Source organism: Phanerochaete carnosa, assembly GCF_000300595.1.
Source record: "Phanerochaete carnosa HHB-10118-sp unplaced genomic scaffold PHACAscaffold_2, whole genome shotgun sequence".
NCBI lineage: Eukaryota > Fungi > Basidiomycota > Agaricomycetes > Polyporales > Phanerochaetaceae > Phanerochaete > Phanerochaete carnosa.
Window position 1 is genome coordinate 3591569 of NW_006767629.1, and position 21156 is coordinate 3612724.

At 54.1% G+C, this 21156-nt stretch overlaps 10 protein-coding genes across 10 annotated transcripts; 5 read left to right on the forward strand and 5 right to left on the reverse strand.

Annotated features, from left to right (window-relative positions):
• Positions 1–339: 339 nt before the first annotated feature.
• Positions 340–2684, reverse strand: PHACADRAFT_181828 (uncharacterized protein). Its single transcript, XM_007392379.1, has one exon. The coding sequence runs from the start codon at positions 2563–2565 to the stop codon at positions 688–690; it is 1878 nt and encodes a 625-aa protein (XP_007392441.1). The 5' UTR covers positions 2566–2684; the 3' UTR covers positions 340–687.
• A 133-nt stretch (positions 2685–2817) lies between these two features.
• Positions 2818–4916, reverse strand: PHACADRAFT_170488 (uncharacterized protein). Its single transcript, XM_007392380.1, has 10 exons — positions 4612–4916; positions 4541–4553; positions 4429–4491; positions 4274–4376; positions 4179–4221; positions 4110–4120; positions 3960–4055; positions 3755–3911; positions 3624–3706; positions 2818–3575 (listed from the first exon to the last, which is right to left on the reverse strand). Exons 1-10 carry the CDS (start codon positions 4814–4816, stop codon positions 3168–3170), a joined length of 1182 nt encoding a protein of 393 aa, XP_007392442.1. The 5' UTR covers positions 4817–4916; the 3' UTR covers positions 2818–3167.
• A 133-nt stretch (positions 4917–5049) lies between these two features.
• On the forward strand, positions 5050–5394 carry PHACADRAFT_250674 (uncharacterized protein). Its single transcript, XM_007392381.1, has one exon. It carries the CDS (start codon positions 5112–5114, stop codon positions 5292–5294), a length of 183 nt encoding a protein of 60 aa, XP_007392443.1. The 5' UTR covers positions 5050–5111; the 3' UTR covers positions 5295–5394.
• Positions 5395–5519: 125 nt separating this feature from the next.
• PHACADRAFT_158305 (uncharacterized protein) lies at positions 5520–5726 on the forward strand (the record flags this gene model as incomplete). The annotated part of the gene is made up of 1 exon (XM_007392382.1): positions 5520–5726. The coding sequence occupies one exon, from the start codon at positions 5520–5522 to the stop codon at positions 5724–5726; it is 207 nt and encodes a 68-aa protein (XP_007392444.1).
• A 17-nt stretch (positions 5727–5743) lies between these two features.
• On the reverse strand, positions 5744–8903 carry PHACADRAFT_250679 (uncharacterized protein). Its single transcript, XM_007392383.1, has 12 exons — positions 8794–8903; positions 8485–8705; positions 8018–8429; positions 7863–7966; positions 7702–7804; positions 7305–7639; positions 7063–7250; positions 6671–7007; positions 6270–6615; positions 6062–6214; positions 5863–6009; positions 5744–5811 (listed from the first exon to the last, which is right to left on the reverse strand). Exons 1-9 carry the CDS (start codon positions 8822–8824, stop codon positions 6376–6378), a joined length of 1971 nt encoding a protein of 656 aa, XP_007392445.1. The 5' UTR covers positions 8825–8903; the 3' UTR covers positions 5744–5811; positions 5863–6009; positions 6062–6214; positions 6270–6375.
• A 783-nt stretch (positions 8904–9686) lies between these two features.
• PHACADRAFT_250682 (uncharacterized protein) lies at positions 9687–11064 on the forward strand. Its single transcript, XM_007392384.1, has 7 exons — positions 9687–9754; positions 9807–9885; positions 9939–9986; positions 10039–10181; positions 10233–10531; positions 10580–10731; positions 10781–11064. Exons 1-7 carry the CDS (start codon positions 9707–9709, stop codon positions 10939–10941), a joined length of 930 nt encoding a protein of 309 aa, XP_007392446.1. The 5' UTR covers positions 9687–9706; the 3' UTR covers positions 10942–11064.
• A 774-nt stretch (positions 11065–11838) lies between these two features.
• On the forward strand, positions 11839–14828 carry PHACADRAFT_86191 (uncharacterized protein; the record flags this gene model as incomplete). The annotated part of the gene is made up of 6 exons (XM_007392385.1): positions 11839–12105; positions 12167–12515; positions 12576–12637; positions 12694–13530; positions 13580–14365; positions 14418–14828. 6 exons carry the CDS (start codon positions 11839–11841, stop codon positions 14826–14828), a joined length of 2712 nt encoding a protein of 903 aa, XP_007392447.1.
• A 131-nt stretch (positions 14829–14959) lies between these two features.
• PHACADRAFT_192286 (uncharacterized protein) lies at positions 14960–16563 on the reverse strand (the record flags this gene model as incomplete). Its single annotated transcript, XM_007392386.1, has 4 exons — positions 14960–15880; positions 15933–16158; positions 16213–16447; positions 16500–16563. The coding sequence occupies 4 exons, from the start codon at positions 16561–16563 to the stop codon at positions 14960–14962; spliced, it is 1446 nt and encodes a 481-aa protein (XP_007392448.1).
• A 3151-nt stretch (positions 16564–19714) lies between these two features.
• PHACADRAFT_158312 (uncharacterized protein) lies at positions 19715–20110 on the forward strand (the record flags this gene model as incomplete). Its single annotated transcript, XM_007392387.1, has 1 exon — positions 19715–20110. The coding sequence occupies one exon, from the start codon at positions 19715–19717 to the stop codon at positions 20108–20110; it is 396 nt and encodes a 131-aa protein (XP_007392449.1).
• A 270-nt stretch (positions 20111–20380) lies between these two features.
• PHACADRAFT_250692 (uncharacterized protein) lies at positions 20381–21127 on the reverse strand. The gene is made up of 4 exons (XM_007392388.1): positions 21095–21127; positions 20917–21040; positions 20708–20862; positions 20381–20654 (listed from the first exon to the last, which is right to left on the reverse strand). The coding sequence occupies exons 1-4, from the start codon at positions 21113–21115 to the stop codon at positions 20481–20483; spliced, it is 474 nt and encodes a 157-aa protein (XP_007392450.1). The 5' UTR covers positions 21116–21127; the 3' UTR covers positions 20381–20480.
• Positions 21128–21156: the final 29 nt, after the last annotated feature.

Consider the following 21156-nt stretch of genomic DNA (forward strand, 5'->3'; position numbering starts at 1 on the left):
TGGCCTCTACGTCGCGCATAATGGCCTTGTAGTCGAGTCTAGGTGGATGCAGGTCGGTGCTGTTGGTCCAATAACGCCTGGTACCTCCACGATATGAGTGAGATTCCGGGACTGTTCGTCTATGCATCCTACTCACCTAAGCTACGCGCGCCGTACGTGAGAGATCGCGTCCATAGTCTCGTCGACATAAACACCTTCGTATGAGGAGAACTTGCAGAGCTGGTGATGGCGGTCGCGGTTCAAGCGCACAGATTTCCGCAAGCGCCAGCTAATCCAGAGAACGCGGTTGTTGGGACAGTCTGCTCTCAAACTCACACCTTTCTGACCGGAGCGGCCATTTTGTGAGTCGAAGTGAGCCATGAAATTGCTAGGGAGATACAGCACTGTATGAAGGAGTGTAACAAGAACACTACATTGAAAAGTCTTCGATGAAAGCGTGAAATATATGCAAGCAACGAATGAACGGTAGTTGGGGAAATATAAGGTATAGATAGTGATACAAATATACCAAGGGAGATGAGACGTCCCTGTTAAGGCAGCGATGATCCCGGGAACGCAAATCCCAAGCAGATAAAGCGAGATATAGCGATGTTCTAGCAGGTCTTGAGTCGTCGGAACGATAGTAATAAGTTAACCCTAAGTTAAGAAATGAGTAAGGAAAAGAGTAGTTGGTAGTCGACATACGAGTCAGACACCCCACTCTTCCATACCGCCACTACCGAAGCCTGCCCTCGGCGCCCACCCCGCCCCGCGAACCAACCGGTCTTCTTGCCTGACGTACGAAGGCACAGTTGGGCTGTTGGGCGCCGGCCCAATGATCCAACTCCACCACCCGGCCGGCGTATCGCTGCTGTAACCGTCACCAGCCTTGCCTTTACCCTTGCCCTTCGACCGAGAGCGAGACCTCGTCCGTAATGAAGACTTGTCTTTACCCCCTTGCTTGACTTCTGGCGGCTCAATAAAAGAGACCCGGTTCGGTGTCGAGCGCCCTGAGCCGCCTATGCCAATAGCGTCCGAGACGTTAAGCCAGCTGCCACTTAATGACGACGTAGGGGAGGTCGGAGTAGGAGGTGCGGACCTGCCGCTCTTCCCCTTGAGCGCGGAGTGCCGCGGGGGGCTCGGCGGCCGGGTTGAGGACGTATGTCTGGCCTTCGTGAATAAGCGGGACACGCTCGCAGTGGCAGTGGAAGCATCCGCAACAGGAGCAACCGGAGACGGTTTCAGGAACGACGGTTTCGCAGCTTCCCTCTGCTTTTGCTTCTCCAACGACGCTGGGGACGGGTGATTCTCGAGGATATTGCGAAGGTAAGATACCGTGCGCTCAACGTGCAGCTCGTCCGATGACTCAGAGCTCGAGGTGGACGGTAGCTCGATAATTGGCGGTGCGACCCACTTTCGGCGTGCAGAAGAGGGGGAACGGCCCGTAGAGTCCCGACTGGGCGAGCGGAGGGGTGATATGGACAGCGGTTTTGGACGGGGCGATCTCGACTGGCGGGGCTTACGAGTGCACGTGGTGCTTGTGCTGTCTGACCTCTTCGTCCGGAACGATGAGCTAGGCGAAGCGGTGGATGACGTGGTTGAAGATATTGCTTTTGGAGGGCTAGCAACTGACGAGAGGATGTCTATGGCACTGCGTTTCCGTAAATCGCTTTCAGACCCTACTGCGTGAAGTAGAAGCGGACGGCAGCTCGCAAGAGAGCTCTCTGCGGGAAGTGGAGCAGCAGCGTGGTGGGAGGAACGCAGACCGAGCGTGGACGGCAGTGTTATCGAGGAGGGGTCTTCTGAGGAATCTACGTACATGGTCATGGCCCTTGGAGGAGGGGCAACGAGGTCGTTACGGTGGTGAGCTGCGAGGTTAAGGCTAGCGTTACGCATGTCTAGCGAAGGTCGTCTGAGATGTGATCTTGACATGCATTCCGCGACGGTGGAGAGAGGGCTGGATGCGGGAAGGCTTTGACTTATTGAGTCTTCAGAGGCCATTCGTCTACTTGGCCCCTCTTCGTTATCAAACAGCCCCGCTACACCTTGCGATATCTGATCAAGGTCAGCCTGCCAGTTGTTGTCTCTGGTGATCCTCGAAGACAAATTACGTGCTTGAGCTTCTAATGAAGCTTCATCCTGAGAACCCCTCGAGAGCACGTTGTCGAGGGTCGCCCGTGTAGACATGGAGGACTGCAAGAGGGTATTTGACATCTCCAATGCGTGCACGCTTCGGGCGAGCAAGGAGTCGAGATATGGATCGCTCGATGTGCTGCGTCGTGACTTGCTGCGAGAAAGGACTTGTAAATGGCTTGCTCGCCGAGGGGGCGCTGTCAAAGGTGCCGAATGAACGTGCGATGCGTACAGTATCTGCGACTCGTCCTCCTCTGTATCTGTGTCCTCGTCTGCCTCCTCTGCACTGTCTGGATACTCGGGCGGAAGGTCTGAAGGGTCGTCCACTAACACGACTTGTCGTCGCCAGGGAGGAGAAGTATAGACTGGTAGTGTAGTGACTGTCGTATCTGAGGAGAGCCGCAGGGCAGAGATTCGCTTGCGGTGACCCCTACGCATCGGCTGGGAAGTCATAGCGAATTGTTTGGCGTGTGGGCGTTCGCCCCGAGTCAGAGCGGGGCCGGTGTTTAGAGTCCGTTAAGGAGAGTTCATAGAGCAAGCGTAAAGATATATGCACGCAGCAGTGTGCATGCGGTCCTCGGTTTGCGGTTCCAGACGCCATCAAACTACTCCACAGCCGATAGTATTCAATCGCCGAAGATTAGAGATAAGCATCAGCTTTTCGGGGTTTGAATTAGTTTTATTAAAGGTAAAACATGTTAAAAGCCCGACAATGAGCCAGAAACAGATTACTAACCAGCCACTTGCAAGCCTCGAGTCTGCCCGCAAGGCAGTTACACAGCATCCAATTGCGGCAGCCATGGAACGAGGACAAGTTGAGGCCGTACAAAGATAACACGCATCCGGTGTAGATCTACCTCCAACTTGGGCATTCGGAAAGCCTCACAGCCTCCATCCATCGCATCACAAAGTACTTGCCTCGGCAAAAATCCCATTCAATAAGGGTATTCTATAGTCACTACTCCTGATATAGCCTACGTCGTATGCGTCGCAGTGTGGTAAAGTGCGTCGAAGTATGCCCAAGGGGCTGATGGGTGGCAGTCGTCAGCCAAGTTTTACAGAAACAACTTCGACTTACTATGATGCGACATGTTGATGACACGCAGAGGGGGCCGAGGATGGCTGTTTCTCTCACTTTGCAGTTCAATCGGGACATCTGTTTCTGAGACCTCATATGCCTTGTCCACATGGATGAACTTGGGGTCTGTGATGAGCACGGGCGGTACGAGGCCAACGGGGTCGTCACGGCAAATGATTCGCCAGGAATAACCAGTATGTTCCTCGGCAACGAGCGAAAACATATCCACAAAATCCAGCAGACCAAAGCGAGGGCTGCCGAAGGTATACAAGTCGCGCAAAACGCAGGTAGGCGGATCAGAGCGAGCAGACATAGGGTCGTTGTTGTAAAGGCGTAGAAGCTCGGCGTAAAAGAGCGACGCATACGACGCCCCCAGGGAATGACCCTACGGCACATAAGGTGTCGACCACAAATAGGTAAAGTGGCGACTCACGGTCAGGTGTAAGCGCACAGGCACATCTGCGGCGGCTTGCATGCGCTCGGAGATCAGAGTGCATGCCGTATGCTTGATATACTCTGCGGGGTCTTTTAATTATGACATTGGAAATACTTTGATGTACATACCAAAAGGCGTCTGCCCGTCCAGTGTAGAGAAGGGTTCGAATAACGTAGCATATACGCCCTGCGAGACATGAGTCTCCCATACATGACCGTCTTTGGCATGTACTGGAACGTAGTGCAGGTCCACAAGCAATTCTTGCCAGGATTCGACGTGTGTACCCTGGAAGACATGAGAAATGGCCTTCGCTGCGATACGGAACGAGCCAACCTTGAACACCAATCCAATAAACGGGTTCCTTGGGTCTGAGGAAAAGAAGGCTCCACAGAATGGGCCGTCCAGTGTAGGATCTGAGTCCGGAGCATCCTATCGTCCTATCAGCATTAAGATCAAGTCGGATGTCGTTGCCTCCCTCAGCACCTGCATAAGGTCTGGATATAAACGTTAGTGAGCTACCGTGATACGCGCCAGGAGGATAGTCTATCGTACCGCATATAGTCACGTAGTGCATGTCAGGATCCCATGACACAGCCTGCGCCGCAGTCTCAGCGAGCGCATTGGAGAAAATGAAATGGTCAGCATACAATCTTCTGGATCTCTGCATCTGACCACTCGAGTAACCTCATAGCATCTTCCTCTCGATCTTCTCGCGCCGCTGCTACTGCACCCAGAACCGTTGGCCAGTCCCTATCCTTAGATGTAAGGAGACTAATCGCGAATAATCTGGTGATGAACGCACCGAAGGTATGTGGCAGCAGATTCCATCCAGGTATAAAGTGCGACAGTCCAGTTAATGGCTTCGCTGCACTTCCACATCAGCGTCCGCAGTTGCAAACTTGGGGTCGACATGCCTTCCGCACGCGCCTAATACGTCAACAACCCTTCTCAGTTTCGATATCTTGTAGAGGATAAAGCGACACACCTCTAGCAATTCCGACACCGATCTGTGCTTCTGCTTTCTTGCTCCACTTCTCCATCCAATGATAGTACGACAGCACCTGCCATGGTCTCTTCCAAGCCCCCGTCTGCGCTCCTTTTGCTTTGAAAGGCTCCGAGGTCTTGAGCAATTCCAGCTGCTTGCGACGGATGTCCCGCTTTAAATCTTCAGCCCAGTGTCCAGAGGACATTCTGTCTGTCTCTTTGTCTACAAAGCGGTAGAGAGAAGGTAAGACGATGGACGGAGAGAATCTGCCCGAACGACGGGCAGTGCCAGAATGGAGCAGGCCTGTCATGAGCGTGTGGTCTTTCTCGCTGAGGGAAGTCATGCGACCAAACTCAGTTCCGTACCGCAAATTCGAACCGGCTTCGGCTAAGGACGCAGCATTAAATCAGTCAACGGATCCCATAGCTTCACAAGTAACCTTTAAGGAGAAAAGGCATCAATTGTACTGTTACTCGACACAACAGAAAAGTCAGACAAGGATGGATGTATGCGTTATGGTTTCACCGAACCGTCAAGGCCACATAGTGGCGATGTACGGAAAGTACAGGAATATAACGCCGTCCCACTACCCCACTTCAACCTCTCGGGCGAATCAAACGCACCGAAGTGCGAGACTCAGCCCGGACGAGAGGGAGCAGAATAGGCAGGACTCGGTCTTGTGAGCACCCGAAGGCACCTCGCTCCGTCGACCAGAATTTGAACGTCACTCAGAAGAACAAACCTCTGCGCCAAGAGGGCTAACGCTTCCAACGGTCGAGCGGACACTTGGAGAGAAAGTGAACGCGAAGTTTTCGTGAATTTATACTTTCGGCGCCCAGCGGAGATTAGCGGGGTCTAAAACTACTCACGCGTGTCATAGGCGCGTCGGTCAGGATCTGTCGACCACCATGGAGCGACCCAGCCGAGTTTCGCGACTGTCCGTGCACCCAAAATATGCACCTCGGGAGTCTGTTTTTGTAGGGAATTCTGAAACGTACAGAGGCGACAGCAACTTTGTCTGCAGTCCCTTCCTGCGAGAATGTGTCGTGGCCATGGAGGACTGCTGCGACGAGGTGCATCATAGCCCGCTAGACATGCTTCTTTACAGCTTATAATGATCAGGTACACGAAGCTCAAGAGATAATCCGACAGGGGACCTATGACCTGCCACGGATAGCGAAAGTATTAGAGAATGAACGGGTACGCTTCAGTTTCTCATAACACCCAGGCTCTCGCTGATTGCTCTGGAAGGTCTTCCTACTTATCGACGAAGCCACCGTGCGCAAGTACAAGGGGGACGTCACTGATGAGATCGAGCCTCAGATCAACGAGCTCCTCAATCGAGCAGAGAGAGGGATGAAGGTCTTGGCGAAGAGAGAGAATATGTTGCGGACAAGGGTATGTCGATTTGCCCATTGTCCAAGAGCCAACTACCTGACATTAAACGCAGCTGGAGACGCAACGGACAAGACCTGCCTCGCGATCAGCTGTCAACACCGCGGGTATGAACAAGCTAGAGGCGCGAAAGATCCAGATCCTTGTCCGCCAACGAGAGCAACTTGAGGAAGAGATGGCTGCTTTACAGGCCGAAGTCGATGCCATGGTAACTAGTCGTCTCTGTAAATTTTTGTACTCTTTAGTGATCCAAAGATCTTCAGCAACTGGCAGCCATGAACAAGAAAAGAGAAACATAATCTCGTTAGGTTCCCGCTTGTGCAAGCATCTCAAGCATATCGTACACCTTTGTCTCTCCTTTCGACCACACTAATGCTGCAAGTGCAACTCCCCTATTACTATGGCTTCCACAAGCTCGCCCACCTTCACCTCACTTGGGCCACCCTCGACCTTGGAAGGGAGGACCACTACGCCGTTCGCTCCGGCGAGACTTGCCACGCGACTGGAGCGCTGTCCACCAGTACTGTACGCCTTGAGGCCCTCTGCGCTTGCTTGAATTGATACACGATGGAACTCTACGCGGGGATCTAGACGCATATTGCCTTGCAGCTGCCGTGTCCTTCCGTCAGTCCCACGGCAACTCAAGCCGACACAATGTACACACCTGAACTCGCACACGCGGTAACTGGGACCTCGACATTGGCCATCCACCAAGTCTTCTTAAGGCTGGAAGGGCAAAGACATGGAACGTTACCAGGGCGGAAGCAGGGTTTCCGGGAAGCGCGAACATTGGTACAAGCCCCTTCGTCGTAGGGATAGTCGCGAATGTCGTCGGCTTCCCCGGCTTGATCCTGACACGTCCAAAGTGGATGGTCCCGTTCAGATGTCGCTCAATGACGGGCTTCAGCAAGTCACTCGCGCCCATACTGGTTCCGCCCGTTGTGAGCACAATATCGGCTTGCTCCAGTCCTCTTTTCAAGGTCTCGATGTGCTTCTCGAGACTGCAAGACGATCCGGTCAGTCTCCGCGGGTGAAAGGGAAGGAAAAGGACATAACCTGTCGGGAACGATGCCAAGGTCCACAACCTTGTACCCCAAGCCCTCTAGCGCGGCCGACAAAGACGGCCGATTCGTGTCCCAGATCCCACCCCAGCCGTCGCTGTCCATCTTCTGAGGATTTTGGATGTCGAGCAATTCATTCCCGGTGCTCAGCACGGCGACGACCGGCTTCGGATGTATTTTGACCTGGCAAGCCCATTAGACAACGGGTCCCAGCACAATGTGGAGCTTCACACCGACCCTCTGCTTGCCCACGAAAGCTATCGTGCCGATCTCCCCGCCATGCGAAAGCAGGACTGTGCCCTTTTCAAGTGCAAGCTCGCCCTTCTTGACGTCTGAACCTGGCTTGCGGACGCTCTCGTCCGGATCGACCTGCGCCAACGTTTCAACCTCGAGCTCTTCGCCGCTTTCGTCGCTGTTATGGAGGCGCGTGTCCTCGACCATCACGACCGCGTCCGTGCCCGCCGGAAGCGGCGCACCAGTATTGACGCGGAAGATATGGCCCTCCGGGACCGGTGTCGCCAGCGCATGCGTATGCGGCGTCAGGACCTTGTATATGCCAGGAGGATCGCTCGCTGTTCGTGTGACGCGTCGTCAGTTCGTTCAACGGCGCATATGTGTGGCGAGTACGACGTACAGCGCACAGCGTAGCCATCGACATTCGTCGTGGTCGTCACCGGGACGTTCTGAGAAGCGAATACGTCTTCTGCCAGCACGCTTCCTCGCAGCTCCGACGAAACCTGCGCGGCGCAAAGACCAGACTTAGAAGGGACATGCAAGTGATGCGAGTGGGCTTACCAGTGCTTCGCGCGGCTCCAGAGGCTTCACTTCGCGGAAGATTGCTTCGAGTGCGCTCTCGAGCGTGATGGCGGGATACGGAGAGATTCTGTGCCGCGTAGAGACTGCAAGCGACGTCAGCATGTGGCACGATCGGACGAGCGGAGATTACGCACCGGGAGCGGACGGGTCATGCGAGAGCGTCGTCCTGGGCGTAGGAATAGTGTGCTCGTGGCGATGATGATGGTGGTGCCCATCGCTGTCGTGGTGGTGGGAGTGGGAATGGGAAGGCTGGGAGCTTTGGGGGCTGCCGCTCTGCGATGCCGAGCTTGCTAGTTGAGCATGTACTTCCTTGCCGGAACCGCCCCGTATGAGGTCGATCGCATGATTCACCACACCAGCTTGGAAAAGAGCGTCGAGATTCTCCTTTACGGCCCTGACGCTTCCTGGCAATGTGACGACTAATGAATTCTTCACCGTCCCGGCTACCGGGCGTGCTAAAGCGGCGAAAGGGGTCTTCTGCAGCGAACTTGCGAGCAGAAGGTGGACGATGCCTGGAGCTTCGCGCTCAAAGAGCGGTGCAAGGGCCTGGACAAAAGGTCAACGACATTCAAGACATAGAGACACGCCAGGGAATGCCTACCTCTGGAGTCTTGTCACGCAGTCCAAAGCCAGTCCCGCCTGTGGTAATAATCCAGTCCGCGACGCCTTGCTCCGCCCAAGACTTGACAGTCTCGCGGATCTGCGCTTCATCGTCGGGTACGATCCGGTACTCGACGCACTCATGATCATTCTGCTGTGCGATTTCCCTGATCGTTGGACCCGACTTGTCCGCAGACGCATCCGCGGATGCTGTATCGCTGACTGTGTGCGCAAACGAAGCGCAAGAGCGGATTGGGAGGTTGATCAGTTTACCGCGGACGCGCACGGTCTAGGCGTCGGATGGTCACACCTGTAAGAACGGCGACACGTATCTTGGACATTGCTATGCTGCAGGATCCGTCCTTGAGCTTGCTGATTTACTTATTGACTCAGAAATAGGGGCACAAGATCACCGTTAAGAGCAGGGCCTATCGATTCTGCCGAAAGCGGTCGTAAGCAGGTACATTCTGAGCGCCTGATGTCTCAGCTGAGCGGTGCCAATGTAGTTGCTGCCGCCAATTACTGTGTTGTGATCCGAGCCATAATGCATAAAGGCTAACGGCAAAAAATAGCTGTGGACTGACAACGGAGGCTGGAATGGACCCTGTGTCGGATGGTGCAGCGCGAAGAGCACTGCCTGCAATTGGCGCACAGTGATGACACTTTTGCGTTAATTTCAGCTTTAACTTCGTCGATGTTCGCCGTCGCTAGCCACTGTATCTCAAGCTTATCGCTTTGGACTCGTCGCTGAGATCAGGGTACCCCGCGGGGAGATGATAAACCGGGCAGGCAGCTGTGCCGGCGAACGTGGTCGTTGCGTAAAGCGGCTCGTGCGTTTGCAATTACGCTTCCGGTCAATATCATCCAGTTACTGCGAGCACGTTCGGCTACGAGGGGCTCGGACAGCTCGGATAGGTTCGCATCCACAACACATGTGCATGGATTCGCGGAGGCGAAAACGACTCGAGATCTCGATGTCCCCACCGGTCTCGCTAGTTCTCGCCAGCTTATTCCCGCCAGCGAATCCTGGCTCAGGCACTGAATTTCTCCTCCAAATCTCGACAAGAGATGCCCCGGACCACTCGCCTGTACGAAATTCTGCCGCCGGAGCCTCCCAAATCTTACAGTAAGCCATGGCTATAAAGCCCCGCACGCTCTCCGCCCTGTTCCCCCGACGACATTTCTCAACTCGCCCACCCACCTTTAAGCTTCCCTTTCTCAATATGTCTGCTGCTCAGAGGACACTGCCCGAGTGCTGGGGCCACCGTGGGGTACGTGTCACTACCACCACTGCGCACAATTGCCAGCTGACCGTCGCCGCAGGCCTCTGCCGCCTTCCCGGAGAACACACTCGCCAGTTTCGAAGCCGCCATGCGCGACGGCGCCGAGGGTATCGAGAGCGGTATTTGAACAGCCAGAGATACACGTTTTTGCAGCCCATAACCATCCGAGCAGACGTCCACATTTCCGCGGACGATGTCGTCGTCATGTTCCACGACCCCTGTGAGTCCGAGTGGTGCCATTTTCTTGCAAATGTTTGCCGACACGTCATTAGCGCTGGATAGGACGACGAACGGCACAGGGCTGATCAGGGAGCAGAATTGGTATGGTGAGGAGGGCATGCAGCACCTGCGCACGGTCAAGAAGCCCGTGCAGGCCATCCCGACCTTTGCAGAGGCCGTTGAGCTGCTCATGAAGGTGCGTAAGCGTATGGTGCGCACCTAACATACTCGTCCTGACCATCCGCAGTCTGAGAATCGACACGTCAAGTTCAACGTCGATGTCAAGCCCCAGAACAATCCTGGGCGGCTATTCTTCCTCATGCACAGTATCATTTCCTCGCACGAGGGCTGGCAGACTGTCCTCGCACCACGCATCCTCCTCGGTCTCTGGCATCCGACATTCCTTCCGCACGCGCAGGAGCATCTGCCTTACTGCCGCCGGTCATACATTGGCGGAGACACCGATATCGCGCGCAAGTACTTCTGGAAAGACGTCAGTACCTTCTCCATGTCGTTCGGTTCCATGACGACCGTTGATGGCCAGAGGTGAGTTCCGCTTGCATGCTACGTAGGGCCATCATCGATTTGGTGAAGGTTCCGGAAGGAGTGCAAGGCAGCGGGGAAGAATATTATGGTGTGGACCGTGAACGATCCAGAGTGCATGATGGAGGCCGTACGGTGGGACGTCGACGTCATCCTCACGGATAGGACCAAAACATGGCTTGGTCTTCGCTCTGCGCTGCAAGGCAAGTGTAGTTTCTGGTTACCCTACCCGCCTGCTAATGATGTCTACAGTTGATTATGACAAAATTGCACGTCAACACGGACGCCTCTTTCTGTGGACGACGATGCGTTACTACACACCTGTGCAGATCTTTGCGCGTAGGGCCAGTAAGACTAGACTTGAGAACATCGTGGGCCCGTTTGAGGCTGGCGTCGTTCCATCAGTGCAGTAGACAGATCTAGATCCACAGCATACGACATTTGCAAGTTTCTCTGTTTAATTTCGTACTCGTTGAATAGCGTAGAAGGGTTCCATTCAGGACGATTGAGTTGTCGTTATAATCTCCAGACGTGATTTCAAGGACCATTGATAATGCATTCCATTCTTGACATGCACACGAGGATGATGCACGAACGTGCGTGAGCCGAGAAACCCATTGGCCGGAGGTGTGAGTAAATAGTCGCCTGCGGCTCTAAACAAATGTAAAGTGCTCGGCAGGCAACTGGGAGGGCGAGGAACCACAGTGTACAACAACTGGCAAGGTACGCGGCGGGTGATCGCGACGCAACGTAGACCGTACATCGTTGTACTATTGTTAATGAGTTCCAGGTCTAGGGCGCACCGAGTGTGGGCTGAAGAGACGCTTCTTTGTTCTGATATAGGGCTCTAGTGTCTAAAACATCTCGTTGTTCTGTTCAGTCTGTAAAATATCTCTGATTGGATTGTGCTAGGTATATACTAAGAACAGCGATCTCAAGGTCGGTGAGCCGCTTCCACCGAAGTAACTGGCGAGATGCCGTCACCGTCCGTGCCACCTGTGCTCAAATTCTGACAGGTTAAAGAAAAGTCGTCCTTTGGTCGACAATTTTAATGACATATGGTCTCATGAGGGCAGTACTAGTCTCATGAGGGCAGTACTAGTTCTCGTAGGAATAGACCCCTCGTGTAGGGCGGCATTTGTTTGCACTCGTATTTGCTTGAGATTCGATCGGGACGCTCGCCACAGTGGGCGTCTGCACAATTTCTCGCGTTTCCCGCTGCGTTGGGCAGCTCGTGCAGAGACTGTTCGCCTATAACTTCACTCTGGATACCCCCCGCTTAACTTATTGACCTCTATTCAAAACTCAACATGACAAAAGGCTCTCAGCTTTCCCAGTTGAAGTCCGCTCTATCCCAGGCAGGGCTCTCCAAGCCTCAGCAGAACAGCAAGAAGAGGAAGCGGACGCCGCTCGACGAGAAGGAGAAGGAGCGCAAAGCGGCGAAGCTCAGGGAAATTCAGCAGAAGATGAGCCCCTTTGATGTCAAGGTTACGAAGCTCAAACACGATGTCGGAGGCAGGAAGATTGCTGGTGTTATGGGTCGCCCGGCTCAGAGCAAGCAGGCCGGTATTGAGCAAGTGCGTGGCCTGCTGCTCGCGTATTGCAGCGACTTCTGACAGACTTGGTTGCATCAAACAGCGCAAGAGGATTTTGCTGAAAGAGTATCAAGAGCGGGATCGCGTCGGCGGGATTGTCGACCGGCGGTTTGGTGAAAACGATCCGGCGATGCCCCTCGAAGAACGCATGCTCGAGCGATTTACACGTGAGAGGCAAAGGGCGTCCAAGGGCGCTGCATTCAATCTCGAAGACGAAGACGAGCTCACGCACTACGGCCAGAGTTTGTCGAAGCTCGACGATTTCGACAACGTCGGTCTCGGTCTGGACGAGGAGGACGAGGATGGGGGCAGCGGACAAATCGATTCTAGGACCGTCCAGAGAGCGCACTTTGGCGGCTTTGGAGACGAGGAAGACGGAGATGATGAAGAGAGTCAGGTATGCACAGTTCCCTCAATGGCTTGGAAATGTTTGCTCATATCCTCGTAGCCAGAGAGGAAGAAAACCAAGGCCGAAGTCATGGCAGAAGTCATTTTAAAGAGCAAGGAACACAAGGTTAATCTCCTGTTATAGTAGGGAAACGCGAGATTTAGAGGCTCATATTCTTATAGTTTATGCGTCAAGCACAGCAAGAGGACGACGAGAACCTCCGCCATGAGCTTGATGCGGAGCTTAGTGACCTGCGCTCATTGCTCTACGCTCCTGACCCTTCCACAATCCCGAAGTCTGCTGAGGACGCAGATGAGGACGAGCCCACTTCGGCGCCGCTGTCGGCTGCTGTGCAAGAACAGTCCCAGGACCAGGAGTACGACCAGTTCGTCCGAGAGCTCGCATTTGAGGCACGTGCGCAGCCAAAGGACCGGACGAAGACCGAGGAGGAGCTCGCGCTAGAGGAGAAGGAGGCACTGGAGAAGGCCGAGCGGAAGCGGCTGAGGCGAATGCGCGGCGAGGAGGACGACAGCGACAGCGATGAGGAGGACGGCCGCAGAGGCAGGAAGAGGCAGAAGGGAGGCGATGACCTAGATGATGACTTTATAGACGAGGAGGGCGAGTACGGCGATCTTTTGGGCGCAGGTCTGGGTGAGCAAAGTGTGGATGAGGATGAAGACGAGGGCAGCGATGAGGAAGCTGATACTGAGGAGGATGAAGGGGACAGTGAATGTGAGGGTGAAGACGAGGAAGGCGTATTTTCGGACACACCTGAATCTGAAGCGGAGGATGCTGGCGAGGACGGTGGTGAGGAAGAGCTGGCGCAGGTGAAGAAGTCACAAAAGATAGCTTCATTCAGAAAGAGAGAGTTGCCGTACACTTTCTCCTGCCCAGAGACCCACGACGAGTTTCTGGAAATTGTTGAGAACATCGACGACTCCGACATCCCGACTGTCGTGAAACGTATGCGGACCCTGCACCATCCGAGCTTAGCAGAGGACAATAAGTTCAAGCTTCAAGTACGTTTCGAATTGGCAATTTGGAAGACATACTCATTTATCTCTATAGGCGTTGACCGGAGTTCTCGCCGAGCACATTCTCTACATAACCTCACCACCATCACCACGCTTCTCCCTCGTCTCGCCTCTTGTCTCTCATCTATACGCCCTTACGAAGCAGTATCCAATCCAGTCTGCACATCATTTTATCTCTAAGCTCGATTTGATGCAGATGAACTTGAAGCGCGGCCTGTCTCACGGCGTCACCGAACCTGGCTCGAAGACTTGGCCTGGTCTTCCCGAATTGTCGTTCCTCCGTGTTCTTGGCCTCATATGGCCAACGAGTGACATGAACCACCACGTTGTCTCGCCTGCCCGGTTACTTATGGGATCGTACCTTGGCCTCTGCCGTGTACGATCACTGCAAGACATTGCAAGCGGGTTGTTCTTGTGCACTCTGTTCCTGCAGTACGAAGAGCTCTCCAAGCGTCTAGTTCCCGAAGCAATCAACTTCCTCGAGAATACACTCCTCCACATAGCACCGCACCGCTTCAAGGACAGGGCGTCGTTACCTGGTTCGTTCTCCACCCCGGACTTCAAGTCTGATCGGTGCCAAGGCTTGACACTGAGCAAGAAGTCGAGAGAGATGGACGTCCAGAAGCCAAACTTCACTCAGCTCCTTGGTGATCTCGTAGTTAGCGAACAATCCAAAGTCGACTTACTCGGGCTCACGTTCGACCTCCTTGGTCAGTATGCGGATATACACAAGAGTCTCGAGGCGTTCATCGAGCTCTACGACCCAGTCGTCGCTGTGCTTGCGGGTATCAAGGCAGACTCGTTACCGAGTGCCCTTGTAGTAAGTCATATTCTGCATTGTGTACGATTTGCTTCTAAATTTTGTGCCGTAGGCCAAGCACGCGTCACTGCAAGACTCGCTAAACCGCCTGCTCAAGTTCTCTCGCCAGTCGCGGCGGCCGCTGGCGTTGCAGGCGCACAAGCCGATCCCAATCCCGACATATGTCCCGCGCTTCGAGCACACGACATCCAACTACCTGCGAAACCGCGATCCAGACCATGAGCAGAACGAAGCGGCGAAGATCAAGGCGCAGTACAAGCAGGAGCGTAAGGGCGCGATCCGCGAGCTGCGCAAAGACGCACGTTTCCTGGCCACGGAGCAGCAGAAGCGGCAGAAGGAGAAGGACAGGGCGTACAACGAACGTATGAAGCGCGTGTTTGGCTCTATCGAGAGCGAGCGCGCGGAGCAGAAGGCGATGGAAAAGGAGAAGATGAAGGAGAAGAAGCGGGCGGGGCGCAAGTGATGTCTCTCTCGCAGTTTACTTGGCAGTTTCGGTATCTCACTTTCCGGTAAAATGCTTATGCGTGATCATGTCCCACAATAAGGGGACAATCCAAAGCAACGTTCGGCTCTAGAATACAGAAGTGCCTGCAATTAAGTCCATCCTTTCGCAGAACCTCGTCCGCCACCGTGGCCACGCTCCTTCTCAATGGCAAACATAGCATCTCGGAGCGTGATTGGTCGTCGCTTGTCTTCTGCCTCGGGTGACGCGGTGCTCTGGGTCGTAGGTTTTATTGAAATATATGGTCTTGCCCACGAACTGGCAGAAGCGGCACTGGCTGCCGGGGTCGTGGTCGTTACCGGACTGAGTGCCGAAGGTGCGGCAGGGGTCGCGGGTGCGGCAGGCTTCGACTTCGTCGCTGGTGGCGTGCTCCCCACGCTCGTGTTCATCCACGCGTACTTCGTACCAAGGCCCGCCGCCTGGCTCGCGACAGCGTTCGACATCTTCTTGCGCACATCCTCAGACATATTGCGGGCCGTGACACCAGGACCATCTGCCTTTTTCTTTTTCTTCTTCGGCTGCCCGTCCTCTGCGTCGCCGTCGACAGACATGCCACTCCCGGCCTGCTGCGCAGCCAGTGCCGCTGCGTGCGCAGCCGCCATCTCGCTCCGCTCTTTGCGCTCCCGCCGGACTCTAGTCTCATCTTCGCGTTCGACGCGCTCAATGGCTGCGAGCTGCTTTGACACGTCAGCACGTATGAGGATACTCCACATGGGCTTCCCGTCTTCGAATTGCGATGCGGGACGGTCGAACTGAGTGTCTGTGCGGTGTGCAGAAGCTGCAATCATGGCCTCCACAAGATCTTGCAGCCGTGCACGGAGCGCGAGCGCAAGGTAGTTAACCGAGTCTTCCGGAACCTTGGTCACTTTATGTTGTGCTCCAATATCTCGTATTCTCTGACCAAGAATGCGAGTGTCAAAATTCGGCCGCACTGGCTGTTTCCGGCTGCGATCCTCGTATGGACGATACGACTGATACTGGTCGAAAGATCTATGCAAGGACTCTTCCTCTGCCTGTAGAATGCGCTTATAATCAACGTTCTGACGGTTACACGGTGTAACGCACCCTGAGATCAACTCCAGCACTGCCCAACGCATCATTAAGCTTCGTCACGTCTGTTGTGTCCAGGCTACTTGTTACAGGTGCTGGAGCAGCAGTGACGGGCTTCGGAGCAGTGGGGATAGTAGCCAGCTGAGCTTGCTGCGTAGTTTGTGCAGGCTGATACTGGTAGTGCGAATACGAATGCTGCGTGTATTGCTGGTATGCCTGATAATGTGAGTATTGAGGTGTGCTATAGTCGATATTAACGAAGAATAAAGTCGAGCAGCTGGAGATTTGCGTTTACGTGGTATGTTGCGCCTGTTGTGGCTGCGTCTGAGGCTGCTGGGGCTGGTACTGTGCTTGCGGCTGCGGCTGCGTCTGTTGCGGTGCTTGGTACTGTGCTTGTGGCTGTGTCTGTTGTTGGGTTTGGTACTGTGTTTGTGGTTGCGCCTGCTGCGAGGGTTGATATTGAGATTGTTGCTGAGGCGGAGGTTGCTGAGGTTGAGACTGTTGCTGAAGAGCAGGGTCTATAGGAATTTCTAGCGAGTACTGTCAAAGCCAGGTACTACAAATCCTCCCTTAGACACATACGGTTTCCCCATTGTGCTGCTGAGAATGTGGTAGTGGGTGTTTGTGCACCCTCTTCTTGCTTCATCGATATCGGCGTCTACAAAGTCGAAGAAGAACAGGGGTTGGGTCGAATATTTGCCCTAGCAAAGATGAGAGGGCCTCACAACGTAACTGGCGCCGCTTGGGATGGTGTAAAGGTTAGTGACGAGAGAGAGGCGGTCGTTGTTCGTAAGGTAGAGCCACTGCCCTCACATTGGGGTTTTCGGGGTCCTTCCCGCGTCATGCACAGACACACGCAGCGTCCTCAACTTCGCAGACGACCACGACGACCAAACGCTTTCGAGGTATTACTGCTTAGTATGGTGCGTTGTGCGGATATTTCTGCGGTGTGGTGCGTTGTGACTATGGATAAATTCGTCGTGCGTAGGTCGTCTGTCAATACTTCCTAAAAGGAGCCTGCAAGTTCGGGAACGCGTGTAGAAACGAGCACCCCAGAGATGCACGGCAAGGAGGGGGATTTGGAAGTACGTACCTGGTCCTCTGTGTGGCATTGGTAGCATTGTCGTACTTAGCTTGTGATTTATGCACAGACCAGACTTGGACGCCTGGTAGTTCAGCTCAATCGTCCCAACTCTTTTCGTTCGCATATCTCCATTGCTTTCGAGGTTGAATATCGATGCTAACAATTGCCATCGACGAAACGTTTAGAGTTGATTCCATGGCTAAAGACCTTACCGCAGGGCAGGACAGGCCAATCTGGCCGTTGGCTTCCTACGGGCCTGCCAAATTCGTCCTCAACATCTTAGGAGGGTTGGATGAATCTCAAGAGGAGCTCCGCGTCAAAGCAGTAGCTGCGCTGAAAGCTGGAAACATTCAAGAATATGTACGCAGGCCCTCAAAATCTTTAGCTGACCGCTTATACTATAACCTAGTTAAAATACGAAGCGGACAAGACTGCAGCGGCAGAGCAGATCATCGGAAATGCGCTATCGAATGTACAGCAGCTCTATAATCAAGCGTCTGGACAGGGTGGATCATCCGCTTCTACTGGATCTGCATTCGGGTCTGCCAATTCTGGTACGACCTCCGCCTTCGGAAATGCGAATACTTCGGCATTTGGTAAACCCTCAGGATTTGGGGCATTCTCCGGTGGTGGTCCATCAGCATCTGGTGGGAGTGCCTCCTCGGGGACCTCCGCCTTTGGCAAGCCCGCCTTTGGCCAACCTTCGGCTTTTGGATCTGCAGCACAGACGTCGTCGGCCTTCGGGCAACCCTCACAAAACGCGTCCGCGTTCGGACAGCCGACAACAACAACAGCTTTTGGACAACCTGTGCAGAGCACGTCCGCCTTCGGCGCACCTGCCCAAACCACGTCTGCCTTTGGTGCCCCTGCACAGACGACCACTTCTGCTTTCGGGCCGTCCCTAGCACCCGATGCAGCGTTTAGTAGTGCTGCCACGAATACGTCTGCCTTCGGCCAGTCTTCCTTTGGACAGACTTCCAAACCTCATACGTCAATTCTCAGGCCCGCCACAGGCGCGTTTGGTTCCACAAGTGGTGGTGGTGCATTCCCTCCGTTGTCTGCGCCTTCATCCGGTGCTAATACTGGCGGTGGCGGAGGAGCGTTCTCTGCCTTCGCTGGTCAGTCATCTGCCTTTGGTATTGGGGCGGCGAGTAACACGCCGAACACTGCGACTGCCACTGGCGGCTCGGCGTTTGGGCAGCCAGGATTTGGTGCCTCAGCATCATCTTCCACTGCTACTGCGCCGGCGTTCGGTCAGCCGACGCAAACTAGGTCGGCTTTTGGCACACCGTCAGCGTTCGGAGCTCTGGGCCAGCAAACACAACAGACTAGTACTCCTTCTGCCTTCGTTGCACCGAATTCGCAATCAATATCGGCCTTCGGATCGACAAGCAGTACCGCTCCAGCCGCCGTCACACCGGTGTTCGGTGCACCCGCTCAGTCACAATCGGCATTTGGGACACCAGCATTCGGGACACCGGCGCAAGCTACGTCTACGTTCGGTGCGACAGCGCAGCTTGCGTCCACTTTTGGTACCTCTACACAACCAACCTCTGCATTCGGCGCCCCTGCACAATTCACCTCCGCTTTTAATGCGCCCGCGCAATCACCATCTACCTTCGGTGCACCATCGCAGCCTACCTCTGCCTTCGGAAGTGTCCCAACGCAATCGTCCACTTTCGGTGCACTAGCGCCACAGCCCCTCGCCACAACAACCAATACTACCGGTCGGACAACCGCAGTCCAACCTGGGAGGCCCGACTTTGCAGCCGCAAAGGCAAACTCTAAGCCTGCAATTGCAGCCCAGGTTGATTTAGTCCCGGCAATGTACACAGACATGGTGCCAGAGGCTGCGAAAGAGGCATTCCGAGCACCGAAGTTCGCGTGGGGAAAGATACCGGAGTGGGTGCCGCCGAAGGAGATGAGGTAGTGATCTAAGGGGGATGTGTGGGAATAACCTTTATGTTCGCACTTGTAGCTATAAGTAATATGTGTCTATGTATCGCGCACGCTTTGTTGGCTTGTATTGAGCAACCCGCAGTGTCCTCCAACCTATCTGGGGTGAAGCATTGCAGAAGCGCCAGCGTCGCGCTTTTGCCTCTTTGCTTGGTCCGCTTCTTTGGCTTCTGCTTGCTTATCTTCGCATCAGGTTCCAGAACTGGCTACACGACTCGATGAGCTCCTCGAAACGATACAGTACTATTCACGACCATTCCAGCCTTCGACTGCGTCCAGATGGCAGCAGGGTCACGCGCAAACAAACTGAAGGCAAATCTCAAAAGTACTCCACGTATACCGTCAAAGACCACAGAGGAAACTGGATTGCAAAGGATGCAGGCGGTATTGGGTATGTCAAAACTCGTTACGCTGCACGAAAGGAAGCAGAAGGCGAAGGGCGCGAGAGTGAAGAGCAGGTCGAGAGCGACGAGGCTCGCGAGAGCAAGGTTACTGGGTCTTCCACTGCAAAACGTGACAAAGGCAAGGAACGAGCATTGGAAATCGACTTAGGGGGGCTGAAAGACTCACGCGCCAAGAGGCGGAGACTGTTCCTCGAGGACATCGGCACACGCGACGCAGAGCCCCCGTCAATATCTCGTTCATCCGCTCCTCTCGTCTCGGAAGGTGCGGAGAGTGTAGTGCCTAAAGATTTGCATGCTCGCCCCAGCCCTAGCTCCGTGAGTTTCAGTGTATCTGAGTTTGTGTCATGCCCCTCATGCCCTGCCAGGACCTTTTGAAATGTATACACTACTTCGCAAGCACCTACTACAGCGAAATGGGCCAACTGCGTGACTCATCTAAAGAATATCGTCGAGAGAAGAAGCTGAGACGACTGAAGAAGTTGGAAAGGCTTGCCGCACGCACAGCAGCCAGATTGAGACCGGGCTTGCAGCAGAATCACGATGCACAGGACGAAGACAACGAGGCGGGTTCGTCTAAAGACGACATCTCGGATACGGACGAGGAAAGTAGTGTTGGAAAAGTGAAGAAAGTTTCTAAGAGGCGTCAAGCGAAGCCTCTAGTGGGCACAGACATGTACAAAATCTTCGATGGGTCAGCATTGATGACAATAGGTGAAGTCCAATGGACTCTATGTAGCCTCGCGTGCTGACAATTCGTCTAGGTATGCTTCTACAGCATCATATAGAGGACCTTGTTGCATCTCGCATACCGGAAGGCTGGGAGCAGGAGATGCAGTGTGAGGCAGAGCAGCCGAAGAGAGAGATCAGACACATCAAACGAGTACGTAACAACGAAAGTGAAGACTATGCGGCAAGTTCCCCGTTCTTACACGCTGAGGAACCGCTCGACGACTTCCTGATCGACGGCATATTGTCTGTGCACGATGACAGCGAGGACGAGGATTACGTTCCCCAATGAGCGCAGTTTGTAAGCGTGTAATATAGCGAAATGGTAGATGTAGAACATGGAAGACCTATAGCGATGGTGCACCCGAGACAGATGCGAAGAGGTGCAGTATTTTATGGCTGCTTTGGGTCCACGAAAGCAGTCTTCAACGTGCCGTCCTCCCATCGTTTGAGGATATTGTGCCTGAAGGCGCCGATATCTTCATCTTCGAATATTCTCAATCGCTCGAGTCTTCGTTCACGAAGCTTGTTTTTTGGTAACATGCCGGAAACTGCTTGTCGGATGATCTATGAAAGGAATGTGAGAGGTTGTAGACCTAGCTAGTAACGCCAGAACTCACCTCGTCCGGCTTCTTCGCCATCATGTCCCTGTACTTGATTTCCTTCAAACCGCCGGGGAACATAGTATGGTGCCGGTACACGAGCTGCTCGGCCTTCTTCCCGGTAACCTTGACTTTCCTCGCATTTGAGACCACGACATAGTCACCGCAATCCACTATCGAGACATTCAGTGATATTGACTGAGCACTAGAATCACTGAAGTTCTTACCACCAGGATCGTAAACGGGCTTGTGTTTGCCCATGAGTACTATAGCAATCCGCTCTGCTAGCTTTCCGAGCACCCGTTCGGAGGCATCGACTTGGTGCCAAACGCGGGCATAAGCCAAAGCCGTCTGCGGAAAGGGAATTAACAGATCAAAAACAAGCTATATTGCTAGGATACTGACGTTTCCGACGGCTTGGGACATGGCGTTGAACGACGGACGTTGAAGGGGAAAGGTAGGAGCGG

Coding starts and splice junctions, on each gene's coding strand:
- PHACADRAFT_181828 (XM_007392379.1), bottom strand. CDS start 2,565: ATGACTTCCCAGCCGATGCGTAGGGGTCACCGCAAGCGAATCTCTGCC.
- PHACADRAFT_170488 (XM_007392380.1), bottom strand. CDS start 4,816: ATGTCCTCTGGACACTGGGCTGAAGATTTAAAGCGGGACATCCGTCGC. Junction 3,912..3,959: donor TTATTGGATTGGTGTTCAAG/GTTGGCTCGTTC, acceptor CATGTCTTCCAG/GGTACACACGTCGAATCCTG. Junction 3,707..3,754: donor GGACGGGCAGACGCCTTTTG/GTATGTACATCA, acceptor AAGACCCCGCAG/AGTATATCAAGCATACGGCA.
- PHACADRAFT_250674 (XM_007392381.1), top strand. CDS start 5,112: ATGGATGTATGCGTTATGGTTTCACCGAACCGTCAAGGCCACATAGTG.
- PHACADRAFT_250679 (XM_007392383.1), bottom strand. CDS start 8,824: ATGTCCAAGATACGTGTCGCCGTTCTTACAG. Junction 8,706..8,793: donor ACGTGTCGCCGTTCTTACAG/GTGTGACCATCC, acceptor TTGCGCACACAG/TCAGCGATACAGCATCCGCG. Junction 7,251..7,304: donor CTTTCGTGGGCAAGCAGAGG/GTCGGTGTGAAG, acceptor TGGGCTTGCCAG/GTCAAAATACATCCGAAGCC.
- PHACADRAFT_250682 (XM_007392384.1), top strand. CDS start 9,707: ATGTCTGCTGCTCAGAGGACACTGCCCGAGTGCTGGGGCCACCGTGGG. Junction 9,755..9,806: donor AGTGCTGGGGCCACCGTGGG/GTACGTGTCACT, acceptor CCGTCGCCGCAG/GCCTCTGCCGCCTTCCCGGA. Junction 9,886..9,938: donor CGCCGAGGGTATCGAGAGCG/GTATTTGAACAG, acceptor CCATCCGAGCAG/ACGTCCACATTTCCGCGGAC.
- PHACADRAFT_250692 (XM_007392388.1), bottom strand. CDS start 21,115: ATGTCCCAAGCCGTCGGAAAC. Junction 21,041..21,094: donor TGTCCCAAGCCGTCGGAAAC/GTCAGTATCCTA, acceptor CCCTTTCCGCAG/ACGGCTTTGGCTTATGCCCG. Junction 20,863..20,916: donor GCCCGTTTACGATCCTGGTG/GTAAGAACTTCA, acceptor ATGTCTCGATAG/TGGATTGCGGTGACTATGTC.